Genomic DNA, 16,555 nt, shown 5'->3' on the forward strand with positions numbered 1-16,555 from the left:
TGATTAGTAATAACTTATATTTTGGTTTTTAGTTGTTCATGGTGGTATTAGGATGTCATGTTATAATATGGCATCCCTTTATCCAATATAATACACACTTGACAGTTGGTTTGTAAGTTGGTAACAACTGATATATGCTTTAATAATACTTGTATTTGATTAATACACGAAGGTAGTGTACTTAGGTTGTTAAGTTACTTTCAAACTTGTTGGTGTACTTTCTTTCATTCTTGATGCATTTATTCGACTGTAGCTTGATATTAAATTGAATCTCCTCTAATTATTTTCTAATTTTCGTTCATTATAAGTTCAGTTGTTACTAAGAATTATGAGTATCTCATCCTATATCTTGGAATCTAACTTTGGTTCTTAAGGCGTGATTTGGCGATAATTACTTGTTGCCTAAATGCTTAAAGCAGATTAAGAAAATCATGGTGCATGAATACTCATCAACAAAGGCTCACTGTTAGAGAAAGAAATACTTCGGTAGCTGCCTTAAGACTTTAGAATTGGCAACCTAATAAGATGCTATAAATATTTAAATCATGGTGGAAAGAAAATCATGATGAATACTCGGTATAGCTCGACATGGTGAAAAAAAATAAAGCGAGAAGTTGAAAGAAAAAAAGAAAATTTAAAAAGGTAGAATATAATAAGGATATTAAAAGAATTGAGACTCAATGTATAAATGAATATATAGTTATCGGTATTTTTATGCCTTTCACTTCTTGAGTTCAACAAGTGACTACGAAAGAGATGACTAATATGCGAGGAAGAAGTGCAGTAAATAAAATGGGTTATTAATGGGCTTTAAAAAATAGGTATTTTTTTAATTTGGTGACTTTCCGTTAGGTGGAGGGCATTTTTAAAAAGTTTGACTAACGATAAGGGTAAATATGTCCCGATAGTATAACAGAGTATAGATGCGAACAATATACTAAAGTTGAGGGATATATTTGACCCTTTTCCCTGGTTTTAAATAACACATTTGAAAGTTCAAACAGTAATAGTGCTCACCTTTTGTAAATCTAAATGATCATACGCACTCAAGCCTCAAGGTAGGAACTTCTCCTTTAAATTGAATAGTTTGGTCTCCCAATTGTGCATATAAGATCAAATTTAATATCGAAGACGGTGTAAGACTTAAACTGAAAATGTTGCTTTTAGAGAGATTTCAAAGATAATCAAGAAAAGTGAATGTCCAAAATCAAGCTACCTACTTCAAGCTTCATTACATAACTCCGAAGTATCAAATAAAATTTATTTTTAGTTGTTCGGTTTTTCCGGTTATATATAAAAATAACAACAACAACATACACAATATTATTTCACATTGTGGGATCTGGGAGGGTAGTGTGCACGCAGACCTTACCCCTACCTTTTGAGGATAGAGGGGTTGTTTTCAATAGACCCTCGCCTCAGAAAAGCATAAGTACTACATTAATGAAAATATAGACAAGAAGGGACAGTACCAAAAAGCCATATAAAAGCAGAATAAAATAACAAGACAGTAAGGTAATCAACAATGAAAGAAAATAAAGGTTAGTTATAAAAATCTACTACCAACAGAAAGCGAGACTGCATGTCAATATTACTCTTATGAACACTCTAGACTACCTACTTTACTACTTTAATACTCGACTTCCATACATTTATATCAAGGTTCATGTCCTATCAATGGTTATATATAAAAAGAAGGCAAAAATTATTTTTACCCCGCACAATTTTAAATTAGATAGTTGGAAAAATATATGAGTTTGTATATAACATATTAAAATTGTATAGAAAAAATATATTTTTTCTTTTTTCAAAAAAAAAAAAGCAAGCACTTGTCCAAACAGGCCCCATCTATGCGTCAAACGTAGGTTAACTATAATTTTTTCCTCTCTTCATCTTAAACCCTAAAAAAGCTCACTCTAAATTCTAGGGTTCAGCAACTGCTAAACCCAACCCAGAACCCACTTCCGTCATCCTCATCTTCGCGCATCAATTTGCTTTGCAATTCTTCGATTCCATTGCTACGGAATAGCGATAGAAGATGAAGAATTTGAAGATATTGAAGGAGCAATTGTTGAAGCTTCAGTTAAATTCCGAGGATGAAGTTATCAGCTTCGCTGCATTTGACGTGGAGCACAATCGCCTCTTCTTAGCTTCCTCTTCCAACTTCATATACAGTTTACTTCTACCTTCTCCTCATGTAAGTTTTTTTCTAAATTGTTTTACTTATTTTATTATAATTCATTTTATGTGAACCTGTATTTGATTGAGTACCGAGTTTAAGAAAGAAATATAGACTTTTGAAACTCCTAGTCTGAAAATGTCATAATGTGACCACTAAACTATTAAACCCAAAGTTAGGGAAAAAGTTTGTTTTCCTATTTTGATAGTATTGTTCCAGTCATATTGAACACATATTAATTTACTTATCGGCACCTTTTGTTAGAATGTGGCTACAGTAGAAACAGATGTACCTAACTAAAGCAATTGTCTACTCTCTTGCGTATTACTATTTCTAGCACAATGGATGATTATTTATTTTAACTTTAAGAAATGCAAATGGAAGAAGCAAGTATTGATTGTGGAATTGAAATACGTATAATTGGTGATTTGACAGTCAGGGTAGTTGGAGTTGTATCCAAGGGAAACTTACTTGTGACGTTTAGGAGATTATAAGTACACTGTCCAATTTTATGTGATAAAATTACTATGTGGGCAGTGGAATACTTTCCCTTTTTTTGGAGAAGGAAAAAAAAAAATCTTTTGGAGACGACCACCGAAAGAATTTAAGGTTTGATAAGTAGTGCTTTTCAAATCATTCTTAGTTATAAAAATTGATCTATAAAAGATAAAAATTGGCATGATTCAGCTTGGATTAGGCATACTCCAAATTTTGTCATTTGTTTGGAGGGCACGGAGTTCTAAGTTTATACATAAACAGTAGTGTGGTATGTTTCAGGTTGTGTTTGCTTGTATATGACTAGCAGGTTTATTTTAGGGAACAGTGCAAGGGTGGTAGTGGGAAAATCGTCAACCCCACAAAACTTTATTTGTAAGAAAGGATCTAAAAGTTGATTTTTTCTTCTCTTAGAACATTTAAATGTGGTCAAGTAAATTTAGATGTGAAAGTAGCTTCTCCTAATAAAATCTGGAGAAAATGAAGATAACGTGCACATCGAGTTATGATGCAGGCTAAATGCTTATGATATTGCAGAAGCTCATTTAAATGTTGTAAAAAGTGCCTGCAAGGTGTGCCTAGAGGCGAAGAAAGGTTTATTGCCTTCCGTTCTATTTCATTCCCTTGTATTATGTGGCTTAATGAAGGAGAAACTTCCAATAGTTCATAAGTTTTTGCATGGGGTCCGTAGAGATCTTTATCATTCTATTCTATGGCCAGGTTTATATGTCAATTTTCCTCTTCCTCGCTGAAATCTTTCTCTGACTTGCTTGGGGTTGTAGCAGAATGCAGGAGCGTGGAATTCCTTATCAGATAACCTTATTGATTTGGAGCCTGGGGATTTCATTACTTCCATGGATTATCTAATGGAAAAAGAAGCATTGATTATTGGGACTTCGTATGGTCTTCTATTGCTATATACTGCGGATGATAATACGACAGAAATTGTTGGCCGAGTGGAGGGTGGAGTTAAGTGTATATCACCTAGTCCAGATGGAGATATTCTTGGTGTAGTTACTGGTTTTGGACAAATTCTCATGATGACACCAGACTGGGATGTTTTATATGAGATGGCACTGGATGATCTGCCTGAAGATATTGACGTACGTAAGGACTTCTTTCCATATATCTGAACTAATAAATACTTTTTCTTCTTCAACTGAAGTTCTATCATCCTTAAAATGCTCTTTTGGTGATTATGTATACATTTCTGGAATAGTTTTTGTAGATGAAATTCTCTGAAATCACAAGCATGGCATTGTTTTTGCTTGGTATATACCCATGAATGATGATGAACTAGCACATTTTCCTCTACTGAGATCATTTTACTATTGTCTTTTCCAGATGCAAGGTATAATATTTAGAGGATTGTATTTAGCTGAATAAGCATGTTCTTTATGCTTAGAGAAAATTGAACTGCGGAAAATGATAATTCTAGTTTGGTTTAGGTAGGTGTTCATAATCATTTGAAAGTTGAAACATATGCGTACTTTCCAGGCTGTGTAAGATTTTGTTTAATATGATAAACTTGTACAGTAGTTGTACTAACAAGAATGTCTGCTTGTTTGTGGTAAGTAATCTTGTCCTTCAATGCATATGCTAGTTCTCTTATCAAAATGCCACTGGTTTTTGCATGTGAAAACGCCAGTTCTTGTGATATTAAAGCCTAGCATGCTGCTTCAACTCTACTGGAGCGTTGAAGCATGCAAAAGGTCATTGTACTAACTCTTGATTTTCAGTTTGCAACTATGTGAATAGGTTCTTCATTTGTGCCCTCTTGGGGAAGGTAATATGATAGCCTGTCTACATTAAGTATACAAAACAGTTATTGTTGTCTTTACTATTACCTTTTCTTGGATTGTTGCAGAATATTTCTTCTTTCAAGAATGTAACTTCAATGTACTTTTGACATATTTTGCTGCACACATTTGGTTTTGAATTATGCTTCTGTTAAGGAAATGACTGAAAATAATTGTGCTGTTGTTCAGATGAACATACTTACTCTTCCAATTATTCGTTGGAGAGCTCAATTTCATGGAGAGGTGATGGCAAATACTTTGCAACGTTAAGCAGGGTGAGTAATTCTCATCTCTCCCATAAGAAGCTTAAAATCTGGGAACGGGACTCAGGGGCACTCCATTCTGTTTCAGAGTCAAAGCCTTTCATGGGGTCAACTTTGGATTGGATGCCCAGTGGAGCCAAAATTGCTGCAGTTTATGACCGAAAGGAAGATAGAAAATGCCCATCTATAGTTTTCTTTGAGAGGAATGGATTAGAAAGAAGCTCATTTTGCCTCAATGTAGAAGTTGATGCTACTGTAGAATTTGTGAAGTGGAATTGTAACTCAGACCTTCTAGCTGCTGTGGTCAGAGGTGAAAAGTACGACTCTCTGAGGATCTGGTTCTTAAGTAACAATCACTGGTACTTAAAGCAAGAAATCAGGTACATGAAGGATGATAGAGTCAGATTCATGTGGGATCCGATAAAGCCTCAAGAGTTGATTTCTTGGACTGTTGGTGGGCTTATCACAACCTACAACTTTGTCTGGATTACAGCTGTCATGAATAACTCAGTGGCACTTGTAATTGATGACTCCAAGATACTAATAACCCCTCTTTCTTTATCTCTCATCCCACCACCTATGTACCTCTTTTGTTTGAATTTTCCCTCTGCCATTCAGAGTATGGCATTTTGCTCTAAAAGTTCTATACATAACCTCGCTGCATCCTTGTCAGATGGCAGATTATGTGTTGTAGAGCTTCCTGCAATTGAGTGTTGGGAGGAGCTAGAAGGTAAACAATTTGATGTTGAGGCTGCTTCTTTTGATTCAGGATATAAATATTTCATTCACCTTGCATGGTTGGATTCACATAAGCTTCTTGGTGTTAGCCATAGTCAAATTAGCAACTCAGCAATAAAAGAGTCCTCTAAGGATGAGCTTTCTATATATTGCCTCCAAGAAATTGAGCTTGCGTGTTCTGAAGATCGTATTCCTAGTTCAGTGACATGCTCTGGTTGGCATGCTAAAGTTTTGAATAGATTAACTCTTGAAGGTACAGTAATTGGTATAGTCCCCGACCAGGGAAATGGCTGCTCGGCGTATGTTCAGTTTAACGGTGGAAAAGTGTTTGAGTATGCTCTGAAGGTGGCTGATGTCAGAGGGCTTCATCGGAAACGTGATGATACGAGTTTTTCTTCATCTTGCCCCTGGATGGATCTTGTGCAAATTGGAGACTGTTTGTCGCAGAAAGCTTTGCTATTTGGTCTCGATGACAGTGGTAGTTTGCTCGTTGGTGAACGGACATTGTGCAACAATTGCAGCAGTTTTTCTTTCTACTCGAATTCTGCTGATCACACTGTCACCCATTTGATTCTTGCAACTAAGCAGGATTTACTGTTTATTATTGATATTAGTGATATCCTGAAAGGAGAACTGGAGGTTAAGTATGGGAACTTCCTGGCAGTTTTCAAGCACAAAAAAGGAGAAGATGAAAGAAACTATATTCAAATATGGGAAAGAGGTGCCAAAATTGTAGGTGTTCTTCACGGGGACGAATCTGCTATCATACTTCAAACAGTTCGAGGGAATCTTGAGTGCATCTACCCCAGAAAATTGGTCCTCGCTTCAATAATTAATGCTTTGATCCAGGAGCGCTACAAAGATGCATTGTTCATGGTAAGAAGGCACAGAATTGATTTCAATGTTATAATTGACCATTGTGGTTGGCAAAACTTTGTTCAGTCAGCTGCTGAGTTTGTCAAGCAGGTGAATAATCTAAGTTATATAACTGAATTTGTCTGTTCAATAAAGAATGAAAATATCATGGAGACACTGTACAAAAACTATAGATCCCTACCTCATGACAATGAAGCTAAAGTTGTAGAACATGGAGACCTCGAGAGTTCTCATGGCAATAGCAAGATCCATTCTGTCCTACTGGCCATAAGGAAGGCTCTGGAGGAGCATGTAGCGGAAAGTCCCGCTAGGGAACTCTGCATTCTGACCACTTTAGCTCGAAGTGACCCTCCAGCTCTTGAAAAAGCTTTAGAGAGAATAAAAATTATCCGAGAAAAGGAATTATCGGGTTCAGATGACCTGAGAAGGGAACTCTACCCTTCTGCTGAGGAAGCTTTAAAGCATCTTTTGTGGTTGTCAGACTCAGAGGCAGTTTTTGAAGCTGCGTTAGGACTTTATGATTTGAACCTTGCAGCTATCGTCGCCTTGAATTCGCAGAAGGATCCAAAAGAATTTCTTCCCTATCTACAAGAACTAGAAAACTTGCCAATAGTGTTGATGCAATACAATATAGACCTTAGATTGCAGAGGTTCGAGACTGCGCTTCAACACATTGTTTCTGCAGGAGATGCTTACTTTGAGGATTGTATAATCCTCATGAAGAAAAATCCCCAACTTTTCCCCTCGGGACTCCAATTAGTTACCGACTCTGTCAAGAGAAACCAAGTACTTGAAGCCTGGGGAGATCATCTTAGTTCCCGAAAATGCTTCGAGGATGCTGCTACAACTTATTTGTGTTGTTCTTGTTTGGATAAAGCTTTGAAGGCTTATCGTGAGTGTGGTAATTGGGGTGGGGTTCTGACGGTAGCTGGTCTCATTAAACTTGGGAAGGAGGAATTGTTGCAACTAGCACATGAGCTTTGTGAGGAACTCCAAGCACTTGGTAAACCAGGGGATGCTGCAAAAATAGCTTTGGATTATTGCGCAGATGTTAATGCTGGTACTTGTTTCTTGGTCAGTGCAAGGGAATGGGAAGAAGCTCTGAGGACTGCATTTCTTCACAGGAGAGATGACTTGGTCCAGGAAGTAAGGACTGCATCACTTGAGTGTGCCAGCTCATTGGTTGGTGAATATGAGGAAGGGTTGGAGAAAGTGGGGAAGTACTTGGCTCGCTATTTAGCGGTTCGACAACGGAGATTATTACTTGCTGCCAAGCTACAGTCAGATGAGCGATCAATAAATGAACTTGATGATGATACTGCGTCTGAAACTAGTAGCAATTTCAGTGGAATGAGTGCATACACCTTGGGGTATGTGGTTTTTTAATAAGCAATCTTGGGTTGTCTTATTCTAAATAATTGATTCTTCTCACATCATATGTCACGCTGTTACCTTCCTTTTCCGAATATTGCTTCTCTCATTTTCATCTTCTTGTGGATGTATACTCATATATGTCCTGATGATAACCCTCTGACATGTTCCTTGCATCTTCCTATTGTCTACTGTGTAGGAGCTAACATATTCTATTTCAACGGAAGTATGTTTTAAAGTCCAGCTTCCTAACTAACCTCTTTCATAAGCAGGACAAGAAAGGGATCAGCTGCATCTATCAAATCCAGTGCTAGTACAAAAGCGAGAGACATGAGACGTCAACGGAATAGAGGGAAAATACGTGCTGGCAGGTATGTTATTATGCAAGTCTCATATTTCTTTTTGATGCTTATATTATTTTATTTCCTGATCCTTGTACTAATGGTACATTGCAACTCAGTCCTGGTGAGGAGATTGCTTTGGTAGAGCATTTAACGGGGATGTCTCTGACTACTGGAGCTAAGCGCGAGCTTAAATCTCTCTTGATATGCCTTGTGATGCTGGGAAAGGAAGATATTGCTAGGAAGTTGCAACATGTTGCTACAAATTTTCAACTGTCCCAAATGGCAGCTGTAAAATTAGCTGACGAGGCCATGTCAAATGATAGAATCAATGAGCATTTCTATGTTCTGGAGAATTACATCCCCAAAATAAAGGAAGAAATGCCGCATTCAGAGCTTTTCTCCTGGCAGTCAAAAGTATTGATTTGAAATGCAAAGGTATGCCATTTGGTTCTCTCTCATTTACGTTACACTCATTCTTTGCTCTTCTCCGATAATGTGGTTGGGAGAGGTTCTGGTTTGAGCTCAGCGTTAGCCTGTAGTTTATAATGGTGATGGTACATTTTATTGACCAAACTTCACTGTTTCAGCAACTAGTAATGCTAAGAAAGATGTTACTGAGCAATTCGACTAGTGTTGAAATCCTGTACAATTGTTAACACCTTGGTCCTTGATAATTAAATAGGGAATATCAATACACAAATCTGCCCAACTGTACTTACATAGAGATACCTGGATAATATGCATATCAGACACAGTATTCTCTTACATAGAGATACCTGAATAATTGCATACTTAAAAAAGTTGAAAAGGAATGGGAATTATCATGTTGCTTTTTACCTGTGCTTGGAAGAGTTAACTTACTAGATTGATTGACCACCTGAAAATTCTATGGTCAATTTCTTTTGTTAATTTCACAGGCCTGATGGCTGCTTTTGTCTCATATTTAAGGCGTTGAGTAGCGGAGATGGTTCTATTTACTGCTTAATTTCTAGAGATACTAGTAGAGGTCTTCCACTTTTAATAAATCACTGAACAAATCTTCCTTTTGTTGGCTCAAGTTTTGCTCAGATAACACTTGTTGTATGATTCCTTATGCCTTTGCTGTTGAGGTAAGTTGCTATATCTGTCTTCTCTATGTTAGCAGGCATGCCGTGTATAATCTGAAATGTCATCCTATGGCTGATGTGGTCGGGAGCACTACGGAGCATGGGAGATGGCAGAAAGTGAATTTCTTCTAGTTCTCATTAATCACCGAGGAGTTCCAATTTCCAAATTCTGGTCTTTTTGTCTCCCAATGAAATTACTTTCTTATTGACATTGTAGGTTTAAGCTTTTTTAGTTATATATCTTGTGTACTTGCATTTTTCACAGAGTGATGGCTCTTTTAACAAATTTAAATGTTGATCGGTTTTCTACATGCGGAATGCAAGTAATTTGTTGTCTGTTCTGGGAATATGGCCAACTATATTTGTGAAGAATATAAGTCATTTCAATGTAAATGATTCGTCGTATGCAGTATCACCGGAAAGATTTTCCTTGTATATTCCTGAATGCTTGCGAGAATTGAGTTAATTATTTTAAAAGTTGCCTACTAAATTAAGAAGTCCTGATGCTCTTGAATGACTTTATCCTCCCCCCTCCCCCCCTCCCCAATTGCAGAAAAAAGGGAGAAAATTGGTTTTTATGTTTTTTAATATATATATATATATATATATATATATATATATATATATATATATATATATATATATATATATTGACATATAATGTGAAGTAAAATTACAGTATTATTGCAGTCCAATCTGTGCTGGTGATCTTGCTTGCAGGTATAAAGGAACGTCTTTTTCTAGACTGCAAAAGCAGATCCTTATTGGTTAATAAAAAATGCAAGTTATATGAATATCTGTTAAAGACTTAGTCAAAATGCTATTGAATTACTGTACGTGTGTGTGTTAATCAAATTTCCAGATGAAATGTGATCTTGAAACTAATCAAAGTAATACAAAATTGCTTCGTTCATGCACGCATTTCAGAGGTGCAACACTTCTCTGTTTGGGTCTCACATTTATCCTATATATCATATACGTATGGTGGTGCAATGTTCTACGTGAATCCACGTTCAAAGGACATCATACCAAAGTCCTATAGTTAGAATCACGATATGTTTTTATTCTAACGATGATTTGACGTCTTCTATTTCAATATGAATATACTTCATATACTGGATTCTTATAATATTTGTTTGCCGATAAATATGTTAATTAATTAAAGTATTATAACAAAGGGTCCATAGCTCAGTGGTAGAGCATTTGACTGCAGATCAAGAGGTCACCGGTTCGAACCCGGTTGGGCCCTTTTTTATTCTGTTTACTTTGCTTTTCCCTCTGTTAAATTTATTTAAAAAGCTTCTTCTTTATGTTTTTTATTATTTGAATATTTTTCTCCTTGCCACAACATGATAGAGAGTACTTAATATCTGAACATGGATTTGAGATTATCTTATTGTTTTTTTTTTTCCTTCTATTTTTGGCCGGATTGATGATGAAGATTAGAAGAATTTGAAAAAATAATATCGGAACTCTTAATGTAATTTCCTTCCAACTCTTTCCTATAGGTAAACTTAGCACATATAAAAGAGGGAGAATTACACAAAAATATAGTCCACCCACATACATGGCAGCAGAATAACCCAGTTACAACTTTGCAAATCTCTAACCCATTAACAATAGGCCAAAGTTCAAAAAATGTGCATTTTCTTATTATTTTTTTATTCAACAGATCTTCAAGCACGAAAATTGGGTGATTTTTTATTCTTCTTCCCCAAGTTTGTATATATTCCTATTCCATCTACAAAAAGAGTAAATTAATATATAATGCAACTCGAGAACCTTAAATTTTCTTCTTTTCCAAGTTTCAAATAGCAGAAATAAAAATAAAAATTGAAAAGATTATTGCACATGATTTGGGAGATAAATCAACAAGGAAAGTGATTTGTACCTAGATTGTTCAAGAAAAAATAAAAATTGAACATATGAAAATTTTAATTTTAGATTTAACTGCACATGTGCATTACATGTATAATTATGTATAACTTTGTATAAACTTGTATATACAATCTCTAATAATGTATACCCGAAAAATAAGACAAAGAAGAAAAAGAGAAGAAAGTGTCAAACTTTCATATACACGTACAATGTATATGCACACCTATATATTAAAAATATAGATAATTTATACAACATCGTACGCATATATACACGCTTATACATATTTATACAATATTGTATAAGTTTGTATAAACATTACCCATACAATATTTACACTAGAAAACACCTTCTGTCCATCACTACATTGTAGTTTTGGGTGGTTGCTGGTGTTGAATTTTCCCGGCGAGGTTTTGGCATTCAAATATGGGCTTCACCAGTAGCAAAGGATGATACAAAAACTAAGAAAAATAAGAAAATACGAGACGAGGTCGTCGGAGATGCTCCTTTAGGCAAGATATGATAGTTTTAGGCAAGATCTAAAAGTTTTTGGACTGATAGGCCAAATTTATCGTGGTTCCTTAACCTTTTTTCGTCAATTAACACAAATTTTGAAACCTAATTGACATAAAATCAAAAGCAATTAACACGAGTGTGTACAAAATAATTCTGTAATTTTTAGGGAGAAAGAAGAGAGAGGCGAGCGGAGAGAGATTGAGTATTCTGGGAAAGAACAAAAAAAGAAAAGAAAAAAAAAATTCTAGAAGTGTGTCTTTAATAATGGGCTAAAGGTTGAAAAGTTTCTTTCAAATTTTATACAACCTGGGCCAAATCGGGTAAGGACTTCAAACCTAGGCTATTTTAGGTTGGGCTCTTGGGCCAAGTGACAAGAGGTGTAATTATTCCTTAACAATTGGCCAAAGTTCGAAAAATAAGCATTTTTCTTATTATTTATTTTTATGATGCAGATCTTCAAGCACGAAAATTGAGTGATTTTTATTCTTCTTCCCCAAGTTTGTATATATTATTATTCCGGTTACAAAAAAATACAAATTCATATATAATGCAACTCGAGAACCTTAATTTTACTTCTTTTTCAAGTTCCAAATAGCAGAAATAAAAAATAAAAATTGAAAAAATTGTTACACGTTCATTATTTGCTAGATAAATCAACAAGGAGTGTTGATTTTTACATAGATTGTTTGGAAAAAAAATTGAACATATAAAAATTTCAATTTTAGATTTAACTACACATGTGCATTACATGTATAATTATGTATAACTTTGTATAAACTTATATATACAATCTGTAATAATGTATACCAGGAAAATAAGACAAAGAAGAAAAAGAGAAGAAAGTGCCAAACTATCATATATACACGTATAATGTATATGCACACTTATATATATTAAAAACATAGATAATTTATACAACATCGTACGCAGATATACACACTTATACATATTTATACAATATTGTATAAGTTTGTATAAACATTACCCATACAATATTTACACTAGAAAACACCTTTTGTCCATCAGTACATTGCAGTTTGGGGTGGTTACTGGTGTTGAATTTTCCGTGTGAGGTTTTGGCATTCAAATTTGGGCTTCACGAGTAGCAAGGGAAACTGAGAAAAATAAGAAAATACGAGACGAGGTCGTCAGAGATGCTCTTTTAGGTAAGATCTGATAGTTTTAGGCAAGATTTAATAGTTTTTGGACTGATAGGCCAAATTTATTGTGGTTCCTTAACCTCTTTCCATCAATTAACTCAAAATTTGAAACCTTATTGACATATAATGTGAGGATTAAAGAGCCGTTGTGCTCAAAAGTAATTAACGTGTGTGTACAAAATAATTCTGTAATTTTTAGGGAGAAAGAAGAGAGAGGCGAATGGAGAGAGATTGAGTATTCTTGGAAAGAATAAAGAAGAAAAGGAAAAAAAATCCTAAAAGTGTGTCTTTAATAATGAGCTAAAGGTTGAAAAATTTCTTTCAAATTTTATACAACCTAGGCCAACCCGAATAAGGACTTCAAACCTAGGCCATTTTAGGTTGGGCTCTTGGGCCAAGTGACAAGAGCTTTAATTCTTCCTTAACAATAGGCCAAAAGTTCAAAAAATAAGCATTTATTATTATTTTGCAGATCTTTAGGCACGAAAATTGGATAATTTTTTTATTCTTCTTTCCCAAGTTTATATATATTTCTATTCCGGCTACAAAAACGCAAATTCATATACGATGCAACTCGAGAACCATAAATTTTCTTCTTTTCCAAGTTTCAAATAGTATAAATAAAAAATAAAAATTGAAAAAATTGTTGCACGTTCGTGATTTAGCAGATAAATCAACAAGGAAAGTCGATTTATACATAGATTGTTCGAGAAAAAAATATTGAACATATAAAAATTTCAATTTTAGATTTAACCGCACATGCACATTACATATATAATTATGTATAACTTTGTATAAACTTGTATATACAATCTCTAATAAATGTATACCAAAAAAATAAGACAAAGAAGAATAAGAGAAGAAAGTGTCAAACTTCCATATTATACACGTACAATGTATATACACGCTTATACATTAAAAACATAGATATTTTATACAACATTGTACGCATATATACACATTCATACATCTTTATATAATAGTGTTTAAGTGTGTATAAACATTACCCATACAACATTTACACTAGAAAACACTTTCTGTCCATCACTATATTGTAGTTTTGAGTGGTTGCTGGTGTTTAATTTTTCTGGCAAGGTTTTGACATTCAAATTTGGGCTTCACCGGTTGCAAGGGATGATACACAAACTGAGAAAATTAAGAAAATATGAGACGAGGTCGTCGGAGATGCTCTTTTAGGCAAGATCTGATAGTTTTAGGCAAGATCTGATAGTTTTAGAACTGATAGGTTAAATTTATTGTGGTTTCTTAACCTCTTTTCGTCAATTAACTCAAAATCCGAAACCTAATTGATATAGAATATAAGGATTAAAGAGCCCTTGTGCTCAAAAGCAATTAACAAGAGTGTGTTAATTTTTGGTTAGCAAGTGACACGGGAACAAAGCAAAGAACCTTTGCTATGTACATCATTCTGTCCCCCGTTGGCACTCAGTTTTCACTATTTCATAAATAGTTAGTGAAACAGATTATAATAGTATATGCATTATATTGAAAGATAAATCATATTTTACCTGTGAGTGGATTAGAAAATTATTAGTATTGTTATGATCGGAGCTAGGATGGCAGAAGGGGTTCATCCGAACTCCATTCGCCGAAAAATTATACTGTATATATATAAGGCTAATTTTTATGCATAAATAGTAAATGTTGAATCGCCTTGACATGTTCGTGTGTTTACTTTCTAATATGGTAAATTTCATTGATAAAAATTCTGTTTTCACTACAGTTATGATATGTGATTGGCGTATTAAGTGGGTCGTATAGTTCTCACATTAGTTGTGCAGTAATTATGATGTAGTAATTGTTTGTACTATGAATAATAATGTGGGAATTGCTACATGTTCAATGATAATATTATAGGGATTGTCATGTGGATCCCCCCCCCCCCCAATTATACTATGTAACTGTTGAATGAAATGATAACCATTTTATAATATTTTCCGGTGAACTAGAGAATGTTAATACAAGGAAACATCATAAATTTCAAATGTTAAATGTTAGTCCTCATTCACGTTGCTTTGCAAGAATTTAAAAGGTAAGAATTATGCAACAATAACAACGAAGAAGAACGATTCTTGCTGCAGTAAGCTATGTGAATATTCAGTATCCATTAACTAAACTAGCTTTAGAGTACGTGCGTTGTACGTTTATTCCGTATTACTCAATTAGAAAATGTGTACAAGAAAACGATTAATATGAAATAGTGAGATACGTTAAAGAAGATGCAACACTCATTTATTATGTTTACGTAATAGTTAAATAAAAAATAATTGAATATCTTTTGAACTTGTGAGATGAACAATTTAGTATTAACGTCTGCATTTATCCATGCTAGTTAATATGAAATTTGTATAGAAAGATATAAAATTTTATGTGATCCCATTTTCTAAGCTCCTTTTTTGAGTTATAAATCACTTATCTATTGTTATCCTACCTATTCTTTTTATCCAATAACAAACAAAGTTTATATTGCAAGCATATTCGATATAATACTTTTTTTTTTCTTCGCATCAAAATTTTAATTTATTGCCTATTTTTAAAGAAAATAAGAATTAATTGAAGCCAAAGTGGTAACATTTAAGCAAATCTTTCATATGCAACTTTGCAACCAATAGCAGTTGACTACAAAATACATGACAGCCTAAATTTAGGATAAGAATATTTAATGACGTACATATCCTATGGTGATTTGAGTTAACATTAAATATACTTTTAAAGGTAAAAAAATCCAATTAATTATCTCGGCTATATTCTATTATGATACAAAACACGCAGACATACTCCGGCATATTGACAACAAAATATACATTGAATTTGATATCTCAGGTTCAATTAAAATTTTCTCATATGCTTTAGACCTCTATCCTTTTGTAATTGTAGTAAATTCCTTATAAACTTAATATGCTACATACAATCAAACGTATGTATACACCACCAAAATAATAAAACATAACGACAACAAAACAATTGAGCAAAGAAAATGCATAAAACAAACAAATATCCAAATACAACATAATAATATGCATTGCATGTGTATTTTAAATCAATGAATACAAATTTTAAGAAAATTACATAGATATTATTCTCAAAAGTGTTGCAAAATTTTAAAAATCCAAATTCCTTAAAAAAATGATGAATGTTGTCAGTTAGTCACTTTCCTAATTTGATATTTGGATTACATACAATATCCATCCGCTAGATAGATTTATCGACACTACAAGAAGATAAGAAACTCTATGACAACACTTTTGGAAAGTGTTTTATTAAATTTTTTCTTAAAAAAGAATAGCGTGAAATAGCTAACATTTTTACATTACCAACCTTAAATTTATAAAAATTTAGCGACCTGAAAATAGTTGTTAGCTCATGACTATGGTTTCTGTACAATTTGCTTTAAGTTTTTATCTCTTGGTATCTTGAAATGGAACACTTCTAATGTCACATATATTATTGGTATTTCGGGTGAGATAACAATTCCTAAAATTATGATTCTTGCAAAAATTAACTTACTCGACTTATATAAATAATCTTACTGGGATTACATTCCTAAATATTATGATTTTCTATATGGTTCAAATAAAAAAAGATTTAACAGTCAAAATTTTAGAAAATTTAATGCCCTAAATATTAAAAAATAATAATTAAACAATGATTTTTTCCAATATGAAATTTATTTAAATGATAAAAAGGTTGATCAATTTCTAGAAGAAGACAAAATTTAAAGAAAAGTGAAACACTATTTTTTTTTATATTTTTCAGTTTTTTATTATAGTCTCACATTATTTACCAAGTAATTAGAATAAATTAATGTA

The 16,555-nt window shown here is 33.7% G+C and overlaps 1 protein-coding gene and 1 non-coding gene across 5 annotated transcripts; both read left to right on the forward strand.

Annotated features, from left to right (window-relative positions):
- The first annotated feature begins 1,894 nt into the window (after positions 1 to 1,894).
- On the forward strand, positions 1,895 to 9,593 carry LOC104095373 (elongator complex protein 1). 4 transcript variants are annotated; one of them, XM_009601496.4, is made up of 6 exons: positions 1,895 to 2,197; positions 3,457 to 3,781; positions 4,663 to 7,720; positions 7,994 to 8,092; positions 8,182 to 8,500; positions 9,207 to 9,593. In XM_009601496.4, exons 1-5 carry the CDS (start codon positions 2,039 to 2,041, stop codon positions 8,489 to 8,491), a joined length of 3,951 nt encoding a protein of 1,316 aa, XP_009599791.1. In that variant the 5' UTR covers positions 1,895 to 2,038; the 3' UTR covers positions 8,492 to 8,500; positions 9,207 to 9,593. The 4 variants fall into 4 exon arrangements, with proteins under 4 accessions (XP_009599791.1, XP_009599790.1, XP_033511776.1 ...); XM_009601495.4 differs by having other exon boundaries at positions 9,210 to 9,593; XM_033655885.2 differs by having other exon boundaries at positions 3,460 to 3,781; positions 9,210 to 9,593.
- A 755-nt stretch (positions 9,594 to 10,348) lies between these two features.
- Positions 10,349 to 10,420, forward strand: TRNAC-GCA (transfer RNA cysteine (anticodon GCA)). The gene has a single exon. It is a non-coding gene; the product is annotated as a tRNA-Cys (tRNA).
- Positions 10,421 to 16,555: the final 6,135 nt, after the last annotated feature.

Source organism: Nicotiana tomentosiformis, chromosome 5 (genome assembly GCF_000390325.3).
Source record: "Nicotiana tomentosiformis chromosome 5, ASM39032v3, whole genome shotgun sequence".
In the NCBI taxonomy this organism is placed as follows: Eukaryota; Viridiplantae; Streptophyta; class Magnoliopsida; order Solanales; family Solanaceae; genus Nicotiana; species Nicotiana tomentosiformis.

Bases quoted from the DNA above. Each gene is read 5' to 3' on its own strand.
- LOC104095373 (XM_009601496.4), top strand. From the start codon at position 2,039: ATGAAGAATTTGAAGATATTGAAGGAGCAATTGTTGAAGCTTCAGTTA. The intron at 2,198-3,456 runs GTAAGTTTTTTT...TTGGGGTTGTAG, and splicing joins TACTTCTACCTTCTCCTCAT to CAGAATGCAGGAGCGTGGAA. The intron at 7,721-7,993 runs GTATGTGGTTTT...TTTCATAAGCAG, and splicing joins ATGAGTGCATACACCTTGGG to GACAAGAAAGGGATCAGCTG.